General features: G+C 32.2%; 1 protein-coding gene across 1 annotated transcript; it reads left to right on the top strand.

Moving 5' to 3' along the window:
- The first annotated feature begins 420 nt into the window (after positions 1-420).
- On the top strand, positions 421-8889 carry LOC134704867 (uncharacterized). Its single transcript, XM_063563652.1, has 4 exons — positions 421-551; positions 1396-1509; positions 5667-5741; positions 8727-8889. The coding sequence occupies exons 1-4, from the start codon at positions 477-479 to the stop codon at positions 8826-8828; spliced, it is 366 nt and encodes a 121-aa protein (XP_063419722.1). The 5' UTR covers positions 421-476; the 3' UTR covers positions 8829-8889.
- Positions 8890-15441: the final 6552 nt, after the last annotated feature.

The following is a 15441-nucleotide window of genomic DNA, read 5'->3' on the forward strand; positions in this document are numbered from 1 at the left end:
TATAATAATTTGTTTTTTATTCGTTTTTCTGTTTAATGGGGAGAATATTGAAAGAAACAATGACAACCACTGTCGATAACGGATTTGGTCTCGAATAAAAATATATGAACATGTGGTGTAGAATCATTGACATTTCCTAGCAATCAAAACCTATTTATAATTAATGTCCATCATGAATTATCAATGTTGTTATTGCGAGTATTCGTCGTAACATTTATGATCTTATCTTCATGGATGTTTGATAAAGTGACTGAAAGTGTTTTTCTTAATAAAAATGACCAAAATGAAATCAGTAAAATGGATTTCAGATTATAAGGTTATAGAGCATTATTTTTTCAATATCGGGAAAATATTCACTATTTTAAATGAATGTCAAATCAAATATCATATGCTATTCAACGCTCTTTCCTGGAACATATTTAAAGAAGAAGGCTTCATATATCTTTCTTTTAATAATTGGTGCTATTACACGTGCAATGGACATAATAAAATACATCGTACACATATTTTTTGTAGGAATATTGATTCCTGTGATGGGATACAATAGCATGGTATGTATTTTATTCTTAACGTTATCCGAATCTAATGTAATCAATATAAATTTACACGTTAACGCCAAGGGGAAAATGGAAAATAACAACATACAGGAAAATTGACTTCAAAATGTGAGGCGAAAGATACCAAAGGGACGGTCAAACTCATAGATAGAAAATATACTGACAACCCCAGGGCTTAACACGAAATAGACCAACAGAAAACAATAGTACACTAAAAACAAAATTGAAACTAAAGACTCGGCAACATGAACACAACCACAAACTGGGAGTGATATCATGTGTTCTGGGAAGATAAGCAGATCTTTTTCAAAGTTTTACATAAATCATAGTATTTAATTAGAACTATTTAACAATAATTATAAATACACTGAAACACTATAACGGTATATTTTAAACCGGACAACAGATAAATATAAACAAAGAACGATATATGAACTGTGTCGGGGAAAAAATCTTTCCAACGTATCCTCTACAACTATTTTTCTTGAAGATAATCTTCACAAATATGTTGGTATAATCGTTCTCTCGCCATTTAAACTAATACTAGTTTTTTTATTCTTTACATCTTGATTCGCATGTCCTGATTGTATTTATGACAATTGAAAATCTACAAACTACTGTAGCCTTTGGTTTACAAAGTTCAGTGCTTTTGTGTAAAGATTTTCATAGTACGTTTGTATAAACATGTTTTATGTTCGACTTATCAGTGAAGCAATAAACAACGTCGGTTTGATGCTGGTATCAGCGAACTCTTAATTGGTATGTGATGTCTCCGATGTCAACGTTTTAAAATATTTACAAATCGTTAAAAGGTTTTGTTATATTCTCTTTTCTATAGATTCCAAAGTATCAAAATATATTGAACGACGAAAAGAGTAATAATCATCAATTACAAAGAGAGATGTTTAAACCAGAGGAAAAATACGGTCTTGGTTTCATGGATAAAATGAAAGTAAGTACTGAAACAACTGACAAATATGTTTGATTATTCGACAAGTAAATAGGGTTGAGTGTTTGTATGGTTTTACATAAGAGAAATATCTATTACTGCTCAATGATTACATAGGTCTTAGGGCTTGTATGATGTTATACAGGAGAAACGCCTGTGACGGCTCAATGAGTACATAGGTCTTGGTGTTTGTATGGTGTAATACAAGAGAAACGTCTGTGACGGCGCAATGAGTACATAGGTCTTAGGGCTTGTATGATGTTATACAAGAGAAACGTCTGTGACGGCTCAATGAGTACATAGGTCTTGGTGTTTGTATAGTATTATCGAGAAAAACGTCTGTGACTGCTGAATGAGTACATAGGTCTTAGGGCTTGTATGATGTTATACAAGAGAAACGTCTGTGACGGCTCAATGAGTACATAGTCTTGGTGTTTGTATAGTGTTATACAAGAAAAACGTCTGTGACTGCTGAATGAGTACATAGGTCTTGATGTTTGTATAGTGTTATACAAGAGAAACGTCTGTGACGGCGCAATGAGTACATAGGTCTTAGGGCTTGTATGATGTTATACAAGAGAAACGTCTGTGACGGCTCAATGAGTACATAGGTCTTGGTGTTTATATACAGTTATACAAGGGAAAGGTCTGTGACTGTTCATAGAGGACATAGGTTTGGGTGTTTGTATGGTGTAATACAAGAGAAACGTCTGTGACGGCCCAATTAGGACATAGGTCTTGGTGTATGTACGGTGTTATGTAATAGAAAGGTCTGTAACGGTTCAATGAGGACATAGGTCTTGATGTTTGTATGGTGATACACTAGAGAAACGTCTGTGACGGCCCAATTAGGACATAGGTCTTGGTGTATGTACGGTGTTATGTAATAGAAAGGTCTGTGACGGTTCAATGAGGACATAGGTCTTGATGTTTGTATGGTGATACACTAGAGAAACGTCTGTGACGGCTCAATGAGTACAAAAAGTGTTGGAGTTTGTATGGTGTTATCTAAGGAAAAGGTCTATGGTTATCAAAGAGTACATGGGTATTGGTGTTGTTACGGTGTTATACTAGAGAAACGTCTGTGGCTGCTCAAAAAGTAAATATGTCTTGGTGTTTGTATTGTGTTTTTCAAGAGAAAGGTCCGTGACTGCTCAAAGAGTACTTAGGTCTTGGTGTTTGTATGGTGTTATATAAGAGAAAGGTCTGTAGTTATCAAAGGTACCAGGATTATAATTTAGTACGCGCGTTTCGTCTACATAAGACTCACCAGTGACACTCATATCAAAATAAATATAAACCGAAACAAATACAAAGTTGAAGAGCATTGAGGATAAAAAAATCCAAAAGGTTGTGCCAAATACGGCTAAAGTAATCTATGCCTGGGATAAGAAAATACTTAGTTTTTCGAAAAATTCTAATTTTTGTAAACAGGAAATTTATAAAAATGACCAAATAATTGATATTCATGTCAACAACGTAGTGCTGACTGTGACTGCTCTATTTTTTTTTATCAATTGTATGGTGTTTTTCATTCTGAAATGGCAACACAGGTTCTCGATAACGAAGTTTAAAATTACATCTGATCAAAAAGGAAATAACATTTTTGTAAGATCATATTGTGAAAATTGTGAACGTTTTCAACACTGACAATCGAAATAAATTAATAAAGCATAGTTCATGCTAGCAAGTTGAGATTCTTGACATCTCTTTTTTGATTGTCTGGTACTTGGTGACGAACAGCGTTTGAAGTCTTAAGCCGGACAGTTTTGTCATTTTTACTTAATATAATTCATGTTTGCTGGTTCATATTCTGAACGGCAGCCTTTTCTCCTATCAATTGGAAATTCGGATAACAAAATAAAAAAAAAAGATGAAATTACTAAATTCTAAACTCGTTCAAATGATATTTACATCTCAAAATCTTCAAAATCGCTTATCTAAAAATTATTACAATCGCTATCATTTTTAACAAGACAAATCGTGGTTAATATTCTATCGATATGTGTCATGTCATAAAATACTTACATGTCTCCGTTTTTCCACAAATTATACGGTCAGGTCTTCGCTTAACGGTCGCACATCTTCCTTGTGTCTTAATCTTTCTTGACAAATTCACATTTATATTAAATTTGTTTGAAATTTACTCAACATATTCGTGAAATTCTGAATATAGTCTTATAATTTCTTGACAAATTCTTGACATCGGAATACTGTCTTGAAATTTCTTGACATATTCTCAACATTCTATTTTTTTCTCAGAATGGCTTGATTCTGAACATTTTGAATGGTGTCTTAAATTTACCTGACAATTTTAAGTTTTACAAATCATGACCAATATTCATGATATAACTTTAATCTTTATTTTTCTTTATATAATATACTGTTGTTTCATTTAGTTACACTTCTTACAACAAAAAATAAAAGTTGGGCATGTAAAATAATTGAAAATTTGGGTATATAAATATTTTTACAAATGCAAATCTGGCTATGCATTCTAAAGTTTTAACAATACAAATATGGGTATGTTGATACACATGTATAAAACAATTTAAATGTGGGTTTTTAATTAATTACAAATCTTGATTCCTAATTCTTAATTACTAAATGATTAAAACCAATTAAACTGTCAACATATTCATTCTATATTCATACTATTCAATGATAATATAGTAAATATTTATTGTACCAAAATGCTGTTTTTATGAATAGCAAAGTATGATGGTATCCTAATGCTCTTAAGGATTTGTATAGTCTTTCTCCTTGATTTAACAGATGAATATTTGTGTAATGTCATCTGTAGGAATATATATTAAGTATAACATGTGGACAGGATGTCCCTCATAAAATCAATATTTATCAAAAGTACCAGGATTAAGGTATTCCACACAACTGTCAAATGGAAAAGTACTGCTTTACCTGTAATCAGCCGTACAACTTATCAGTTGACCGACAAATCATCATTTTAATATGAAAAAAATGAATTAAAATAGATTTTCTTCAGCAAAATTATGAAGTTAAAATCATTAAAATGATTTTAATAAATCCCAAAGATTTTTGATACAAAATAATGAAATTCAACTCAAGTTTGATCAAAAAAATGTTTTTAGTTATAAAAAAATGAATAAGGTTTTTGAATCAAGATTTAAACAAATTATTTGACCTTAACGAAAATTTCCCTTTCTTTAGCTACGCAAACGCAAAAGATGAATTGTGGGGTCCAACAGAGACACATGGTCACATTTTAAAACTGCATCAATACACCTATTTAAGTAAAGCAAATTTGACTGGCAGTTTTGTGAACGGCAAAAACCTAAATGCTGTTATGCATTAACTTTGACATATATTCCAATTGAAAAAAAATAATCAAACGAATAAAAAAATAAATCAAAATGGAGGATTATTCAGAGTGTTCCAACTTAGTTGCACCCAAATTGTATCTTACTTCACAAATTCATCCTAGATTGTCAAAAGTTTAGTTTAGTCATAATAAAAATGAGTAATAGAAAGATATAAACAGTGCAGAACGAATCTGTACACATTTCAGGCGAAATTTATTCTGTCGAGACAGTGTCAAGACACAGTTGAGAATGTCAAGACTGCGTCGAGACACATTTGAGACTGTCAAGACTGCGTCGAGACATATTAAGACATTAACAAGAATGTCAAGACTGATCAAGATAAATTTAAGACAGTCAAAAATTGGTCAAGACTATCCAGACTCTTTATCAGATGATACAGGAAGTGTCGAGAAATTTAAAGACACTGTTCATACTGCCAAGACACTTGTCAAGAGAAATCAAGCACCTTATTAGACAAATTCATACAATGTCGAGAATTTTTAATAATTATTCAGACATATAAAGAATGTCGAGTAAAAATTCATGCAAATTCAGACAAAAATTGGTCTTTTCAGACTTTTTGACTTTTGTAGTGTTATGTTAAATTTAATAGTGTAGGTATAAGTTCGTGTACAAATGCTGCAATTACTAAAGTAACTTTATTAATGAATCTTACTGATAGTTGTTCGCAAGTGTTCTCGATAAAAAGTCGATTTAAATGTGTCATTCGCACGGAAATCGAAAGCATGTGTAAGAGGCAGTGCTTGTCAAATTATTGATTCCTGTTTAACATTTCTTATATGTGTATCATTATTCAAGGTAATTCAATACATGCATGGAAAGGAAGTTGGAAAACGTAATGAAATGCCACAATGGTTGGTTGATGCTGACAAGGTAAAATATTTAAACACTTTAACTCATGCAATGAGAATACGTGCATGATAATACACGAGTATTTCGTAGAGGAGTACGTTTTGACCAGTCATTCATTACAAACAGGTTAAAGTTTGTGATCAGAGACTGTCAATTTGATGGTATCACCAGCCAAGTAGTCAGCACTTTAATCTGTGTTGATTTGAGTTATCATTGATATGTTCATAATTATAAATTACATGTTAACAAAACCATGAAAACTTTGAATTTATTTTAGAAGTACTAAGGCTTTTCTACCTCCGGAATAGATTACCTTAGCTGTATTTGACCAAACTTTTTTGGGGGCATTTTTTACCTTTTTTGATTCGAGCGTCACTGAAGAGTCTGATGTAGACGAAACGCGCATCTGACGTTAATATTCAATTTGAATCCTGGTATCTATGATGAGTTTATTTGATTTGATTCTATCATTAAACAATAACAATTAACATGTCTTACTTTTCAAATATTTCTACAGAAGGTTATTAAGTTGTTTATCCATATCTTCTATCGTCATTCACATTCCGTTTAACGTGTATAATACATTTTAATAGGGTTAATCAGTTGTTATTTACCTTTAGTATAAAATACAAGAATGGTTACAAAACAATTATGTTTTGAAGATTACTTAATGCCATGCAACTCTGTTTGTACAGTTCATTTTGATTGGATTACACAAATTGGATCAATTTCTAAATATGGGCTGAAATTGTGTGCGACTTCATTTGACTAATTTTGAAATAACTATGTTGCCCTCAGTTGCATTTTAATGGATGAAGATGTATTGTATCAATTTTTTTTTATATCGAAGTATTCCGCAACCATAAAATCTGAAAAAGATTTTGAACGCCTTTTTTTATATGCACGTTTTATTAAGATAAATCTATCAGAAAAAGCTTAAAAGCCATACATATGTTGCTTCATTTGGAAATAATAAACCGAATACTATAGGGTCTTTAAGAAGATATCTGCTATTCTTTTAAATAAAATTGAGAATCGAAATGGGGAATGTGTCAAAGAGACAACAACCCGATCATCTAACAGACACCAGCAGAAAGGTCACCAATAGGTCTTCAATACAGCGAGAAATTTCCGTACCCGGAGGCGTCCTTCAGCTGGCTCCTAAATAAATATATATATCAGTGATCATGAATTCCATACTAAACTCCAAATAATACACAAGAAACTACAATAAAAAATCATACAAGACTAACAAATGCCAGAGGCTTCTGACTTAGGACAGGCGCAAAAATGCAGCGGGGTTAAACATGTTAATGATATATCAACTCTCCCCCTATACCTCTAGCCAATGTAGAAAAGTAAATGCAAAACAATACGCACATTAAAATTCAGTTCAAGAGTAGTCCGAGGTCAGTTCTGTCACAAAAGAAAATAAATACAAGAATGTGTCCAAAGTACACGGATGCCCCACTCGCACTATCCTTTTGCATGTTCCATGAACCGTGAAATTGGGTAATAAACTAATTTGGCATTACAATTACAAAGATTATATTATAGGGAACATATGTACTAAGTTTCAAGTTGATTGGACTCCCATTTCATCAAAAACTACCTTGACCAAAAACCTTAACCTGAAACTTCCACTTTCATTTTCTATGTTCAGTGGACCGTAAAATTGAAGTCAAAAGTCTAATTTGGCTTTAAAATTAGAAGGATCATGTGTACTAAGTTTCAAGTTGATTGGACTTCAGCTTCATCAAAAACTACCTTGATCAAACACTTTAACCTGAATGAACGGACGCACAGACGAACGAACGGAGCCACAGACCAGAAAACATAATGCCCCTCTACTATCGTAGGTGGGGCATAAAAATTACAATAATACATAATTAACAACAGTCTACCAGCAGTTAACTGACAGGCCAGCTCCAGACTTCAATTAAACTGATTGAAATAATATGTCTTCATCATATGAATATCAGGCACATTCCCTCCCATTAGGGGTTTAGTATCATACCATCATAACATATATGAGAAGAACACAACGCGTGTCATGCCAAAAACTGGTTTTTAGATAAATGTGTTTAGCTCCGATGCAAAGACCACTTTGTGTAAGATTACATAATGTTCTCTATAACAGATTGTGCTTCGTACTGTTCAGTAAGGTCTTTTTTGGCTATGAAATAATGGCAATGATAATATTTCTTATCAAATTATGTCTTCCATTAGTTGTTCTCCGTAACGCAAGGTCGATAGTATTTAATTTAAATATTGTATATCCATGAAATGCTGCATCGAATAATTCTTATATCAATACACAAGCGTTCAAATTTTAGAATAGGTGTCCAAAAATAATAAGGACAGTATTTTATATAAAATATCAAACTTATAGATAAAATATTTGCCATTAAGTCATATACCTTGATTGTACTTCATCATATTGTAATTTCCTACCGTACGGTAATGTTTTGTGACTAATTATTCCTCTAGTTGCTTGTATTTTTTGCAATCTTTTGTACAAATCTATTTTTTGTTTATAACTGAATGTACGTATGTATTTATCTTTTTGGTTTGGTTTGTTATCATCAAAAAATAATACACTTTAATGATACATAAATGTAATTTCAATAACCTAACTATACAAGAAGTATGATACGGAAATTAATTCTTTAATTTTCATGTTTTGTTCAGCCTAATTCTACTCTTATAACACACTTGAGCCTGGCTATTAAAATCATTGAAATTAGAAAAATTGGAATGTTGAGCATTAAATGTTATAGAACAATTATCATAATTATAATTCAATATTTGGGACATGAACATATTTTGTAGATTCTCATTTTCACTGACAACTGAGTGCTAGTCATAATGCATTAATCCTATCGATGTTATTTCTAACCACATTTAATTTAATCCTATCGATGTTATTGCTAACCACTTTATTTTTGTCATAATGCATTAATCCTATCGATGTTATTGCTAACCACTTTAATTTTGGTTTTGTAGGAAGACGAGTATCTAGACAATAAGAGTAGAAAATGTCTGACATCATATAATGCAATTGGAAAATTAGAAAAAAATTGTCAAATAATGGAAATCCTGCGCTAGAGCAAAGATGTGCAACTTTTAATCCAATAAAAATATATGGAAAGAAAGCAAATTTACAGATCTAACATTGTTGGGTTGATGTTTAGACGAGTTGTATATACATAATGTACACAGCCATGTATCACCATCATTGATGGCGATCCGATGGATAAATCTGTTGTAGAGTTGTCACTGACTCAGACGTACTTATGAATATAATCATTTTCTGTGACTGTATCTTACATTAATTTGTAGGATCTTTTACTATAGATAATTGAGCTGATCTGTAACAATAACATCTCCATGCCTTATATATCATGTACTGTAGTACGACGCTAGATTAAAACTGACGAGGAAAGGTAACACACGGCCACGGAAAGCTTTATTATTGTAGAGCCAGGTGGTCGTGTGGTCTAGCGTGACTGCTGCAGTGCAGGCGATTTGGTGTCACGATATCACAGTAGCATGGGTTCGAATCCCGGCGAGCAAATTTGCAGATCTAACAATGTTGGGTTGATGTTTAGACGAGTTGTATATATAGACTCGGGTTGATGTTTATATACCACTCGTCTAAACATCAACCATTTAGACGAGTTGTATATATATATATACAACTCGTCTAAACATCAATCCAACAATTCTAGATCTGTGAATTTGATTTCGTAAATTTTTAGTTCTTCCCACGCCTTTCGGTGGCCGTGTGTTACCTTTCCTTGTCAGTTTTAATCTAGCTGCGTACTACAGTACATGATATATAAGGCATGGAGATGTTATAGTTACAGATCAGCTCAATATATATACATATAAGAAGATGTGGTATGAGTGCAAATGAGACATATCTCCATCCAAGTTACAAGTTGTAAAATTTTAACATTATAGGTCAAAGAACGTTCTTCAATTCAGTCTTGGTTTACACCCGACAGCCTAGTTATAAAAGGCCGCAAAAAATGACCAGTGAAAACCATTCAAACGGGAAAACCAACAGTCTTATCTATTTAAAAAACAAGAAACACTTATTAACCACATCAACAAACGACAATTACTGATAAACAAACTCATCATAGATACTTAGATTAAAATGACATAAGACAGGTGCAAACAAATGCAACTTAGAAAGACACATATTGGTATAAACAGTGTCACAACTCAAGGACTACTCAAGAAGGACAAGCTTACAATCTCACCTTCTCCTTGGAACCAAAATCAATGAATTTTGTAATACCGTATAGCGGGTTATTTTCGCGGGTGTAAAATTTCGCGATTTTCATTGAATAAGGTATACGAAAAATTTTGGCGGTTATTATTTTGGCGGATTCAACATTTCAACATTACCTTTGCATGTACACTTTTAAATTGGCGGAATTTATTTTGGCGATTTTGTTCTATCCGCGAAAATAAGCGAAAATTTACACCCCGCGAAAATAACCCGCTATACGGTATGAACAAGAGAAATCTTATGAACAGTAAACAGTGACTGTATGGGTATATAATGAGTATGCAAAGTCCTTGGCATATTTCTTGTCATACATACATCGTTCATAGTTTGGATTGACAAAAGCTCTGTTGGAATTTTTTAGTCAAAACAAATTGTTTCATAACCAGATGGTCTGCAGGGTGCAGCTTTTTACGACCGCAGAGTTCAAACCCTGAAAAGCTGTGGCAAGTATGGACACAATATTCTAGCTTGATACAGCTATGAATTTGGATTGTGATTAAATAGTTGACACAACATAGGTTTCTGACACAGAATGAATGTGGTTAAACATAGGTTTCTGACACAGAATGAATGTGGTTTAAGAACTTAAACTTAATTTTTTTTTTTTTTAAATTGGACATTTACCTACTATGGTCCAATATCCAAAATCTAAATACATAGTTATATCAGCATATTAAAGAACCACAAGAATTAAGTTTTTGATGAAATCAAATACAGTTCAATTTTTGACCCTTTAGACCTCAATGTGGAGCAATTTGATAATCGGACCCAAATATCAAAAATCTAAATATATGTTTAGATTCAGCAGATCAAAGAACCCCCAGGATTCAATTTTTGTTGATATCAAACAAAGTTTAATTTTGGACAAGAATTTGGACAAACTTGAAAACTGGTCCACTAGGCAAAAATCTTAATACATGTTTAGATTCAGCATATCAAAGAACCCAAAGGATTCAATTTTTGTTGAAATCAAACAAAGTTTAATTTTGGACCCCAATTTGGACCAACTTGAAAACTGGGCCCATAATTAACCAGTTGCTTCGCAGGGCGCAGCATTATACGACCGCAGATGTAGAACCCTGAACAGATGGGACAAGTATGGACACAACTTTTAAGTTTGATACAGCTTTAAATGTGGATTGTGATTAAATAGTTGACACAACATAGGTTTATGTAACATTATGATTTGGACCTTAATGTAGACCAATTTGAAAACTGGACCAAAAATTAAGAATCTACATACACAGTTAGATTTGGAATATCAAAGAACCCCATTTATTCAATTTTTTAATGAAATCAAACAAAGTTTAATTTTGGACCCCGATTTGGACCAACTTGAAAACTGGGCCAATAATTAAAAATCTAAGTACATTTTTAGATTCAGCATATTAAAGAACCCCAAGGATTCAATTTTTGTCAAAAATCAAACAAAGTTTAAGTTTGGACCCTTTGGACCTTAATGTTAACCAATTTGAATAAGGGACCAAAAGTTAAGAATCTACATACACAGTTAGATTTGGCATATCAAAGAACCCCAATTATTCATTTTTTGATGAAATCAAACACAGTTTAATTTTGGACCCTTTGGGCCCCAAATTCCTAAACTGTTGGGACCAAAACTCCCAAAATCAATACCAACCTTCCTTTTATGGTCATAAACCTTGTGTTTAAATTTCATAGATTTCTATTCACTTATACTAAAGTTATAATGTACTGATTTCAATTCAAATTTCTAATGAAGTTTGCAACAATAACTGCTGATTTAAATACATCATACAATATTAAAATGTAATAAAAAGTGCTTGTTATCACTGAATGGTAAAGATTGTTTTAATTTATTAGTTGGTAGTTAAAATGAAAATACATTGTATAGTGTATAAAACTATGATTAAAGTTGATTCAACTACTATTCTATACAAAGAAAGATAACTCCAATTGAACAAATTAATTGCTATTTCACAATATTGTGCAATTAGATATTTCTTGCTATTGTGCAATACTGTGCAATTGAAAATTTCTTGCTATTGCACAATACTTAATATGATAATTTTGAATCCTGATTTGGACCAACTTGAAAACTGGGCCCATAATCAAAAATCAAAGTACATGTTTAGATAAAGCATATCAAAGAAACCAAAGAATTTAATTTTTGTAAAAATCAAACTTAGTTTAATTTTGGACCCTTTGGACCTTAATGTAGACCAATTTGAAAACTGGACCAAAAATTAAGAATCTACATACACAGTTAGATTTGGAATATCAAAGAACCCCATTTATTCAATTTTTGATGAAATCAAACAAAGTTTAATTTTGGACCCCAATTTGGACCAACTTGAAAACTGGGCCAATAATTAAAAATCTAAGTACATTTTTAGATTCAGCATATCAACGAACCCCATGGATTCAATTTTTGTCAAAATCAAACAAAGTTTAAGTTTGGACCCTTTGGACCTAAATGTAAACCAATTTGAAAAAGGGACCAAAAATTAAGAATCTACATACACAGTTAGATTCGGCATATCAAAGAACCCCAATTATTCAATTTTTGATGAAATCAAACAAAGTTTAATTTTGGACCCTTTGGGCCCCAAATTCCTAAACTGTTGGGACCAAAACTCCCAAAATCAATACCAACCTTATTTTTATGGTCATAAACCTTGTGTTTAAATTTCATAGATTTCTATTCACTTATACTAAAGTAATAATGTGAAGACCAAGAAAAATGTTTATTTGGGCCCCTTTTTGGCCCCAAATTCCTAAACTGTTGGGATCTCAACTCCCCAAATCAATACCAACCTTCCTTTTGTGGTCATAAACCTTGTGTTTAAATTTCATAGATTTCTATTTACTTAAACTTAAGTTATTGTGCAAAAACCAAGAATAATGCTTATTTTGGCCCTTTTTCGGCCCCTAATTCCTAAACTGTTAACACCAAAACTCCCAAAATCAAACCCAACCTTCCTTTTGTGGTCATAAACCTTGTGTCAAAATTTCATAGATTTCGACTAACTTAAACTAAAGTTATAGTGCGAAAACCAAGAAAATGCTTATTTGGGCCCTTTTTGGCCCCTAATTCCTAAAATGTTGGTACCAAAACTCCCAAAATCAATACCAACCTTTATTTTGTGGTCATAAACCTTGTGTTAAAATTTCAAAGATTTCTATTCACTTTTACTAAAGTTAGAGTGCGAAAACTAAAAGTATTCGGACGACGACGACGACGCCAACATGATAGCAATATACGACGAAAAAATTTTCAAATTTTGCGGTCGTATAAAAATCTAAGTACATGTTTAGATTCAGCATATAAAAAAAACCCAAGAGTTCAATTTTTGTTGAAATCAAACAGAGTTTAATTTTGGACCCCAATTTGGACCAACTTGAAAACTGGGCTCATAATCAAAAATCCAACTACTTGTTTGGATTCAGCATGTCAAAAAACCCCAAGAATTCATTTTTTGTTAAAATCAAACAAAATTTAATTTTGGACCCTTTGGACCTTAATGTAGGCCAATTTGAAAATTGGACTAAAAATTAAGAATCTCCATACACAGTTAGATTTAGCATATCAAAGAACCCCAATTATTGAATTTTTAATGAAATCAAACAAAGTTTAATTTTGGACCCTTTGGGCCCCTAATTCCTAAACTATTGGGCCCAAACTCCCAAAATCAATCCCAACCTTCCTTTAATGGTCATTATTCTTGTGTTTAATTTTCATAGATTTCTATTTACTTATACTAAAGTTATGGTGCAAAAACCAAGTAAAATGCTTATTTGGCCTTTTTTGGCTCTTCAACCCTAAACTGTTGGGACCAAAACTCTCAAAATCAATCCCAACCTTCCTTGTGTGGTCATAAACCTTGTGTTTAAATTAATAGATTTCTATTTACTTAAACTAAAGTTATAGTGCGACAACCAATGTGTCCTTCAAACAATGACGCCGCCAATATATGATCCCAAATTTTTTTTGCGGTCATATAAAAATAAAGTTAATGTGGTGTATCAAAGAAACTTAGGTTGGCTTGTAAATGTGTCATACTTGGTATTTTTACATAAACCTTTTACAATACTTGAGCTACTACAAGATGCAATTTGTTTTTAATCACAACGTATTTAAATCTTTGATGGTGAACAGAAACAGTGAAACGATATAGAAATGGCCTTTTACCATTTTTTCATCTCATGTCCTGTACCAAGTAAGAATGTGGCAGTTGTTATGAAATAGATATAGGAAGATGTGGTGTGAGTGCCAATGAGACAACTCTCCATCCAAATAACAATTTAAAAATTAAACCATTATAGGTTAAAGTACGGCCTTCAACACGGAGCCTTGGCTCACACCGAACAACAAGCTATAAAGGGCCCCAAAATTACTAGTGTAAAACCATTCAAACGGGAAAACCAACGGTCTAATCTATATAAACAAAACGAGAAACGAGAAACACGTATATATTACATAAACAAACGACAACTACTGTACATCAGATTCCTGACTTAGGACAGGTGCAAACATTTGCAGCGGGATTAAACGTTTTAATGGGCCCAAACCTTCTCCCTTTTTCTGAAACAATAGCATAACATCACAACATATAAAAACATACGATAAAATAGAAATAGTTCGTTTCTATGTGTATTGACATTTTTTTAGTTGCACTTTTGTGTTACTGTTATTCCTTTGTTTTCCTTATATAGTTGATGTGTTTCCCTCGTTTTTTGTTTTTAAACCAGATTTTTTTTCTCTCAATCGACTTATGACTTTTGAACACTAGTAAACTACTGTTGCCTTTACCTATAGAATATTTCATCATATAAACTACCAAAAGAGGAAATTTAATGAGTAACTTTTCACGCCTTTGACTTTGTACCTTGACTGGAAGGGTATGACTTCATAAACTGTATGCACGTTGACTGAAACCATTCACTGAATAACAATAACGCATCACATGAACATATTTGAATATGGATGATTACAACTTCTGTTAACTATTACATTCATGCCTTTTATACCATCTGTTGGAGACAAGACAAACAATGTGACATTTCATTTCAATGTAATTAAAATGGGGAACTACCAGGTAACAATTTACATATAAAAAGTCTTTTATGGTGACCTATAGTGGTTAATTTCTGTGTCATTTTGGTCTTTTGTGGATAGTGGTCTCATTGGCAATCATACCACATCTTCTTTTTTATATATTCAGTAAAAGAAAGCCTGATGGGGGTAAATATCTAATTAAATTAAGGTTTATCATGTTAATACCTTACAATAATAAATCACTATTCCATTGTCAAACACAGAATAAAACCTGGTAAACATATTTCTAGATTGGTACCAGCAATCTAAATCTTTAATATCAAAAACATAAAATATATATACTAAATACAATTCTTAATAATGAATATGACCATAAAATA

This window comes from Mytilus trossulus, chromosome 2 (assembly GCF_036588685.1).
Source record: "Mytilus trossulus isolate FHL-02 chromosome 2, PNRI_Mtr1.1.1.hap1, whole genome shotgun sequence".
Lineage (NCBI taxonomy): Eukaryota > Metazoa > Mollusca > Bivalvia > Mytilida > Mytilidae > Mytilus > Mytilus trossulus.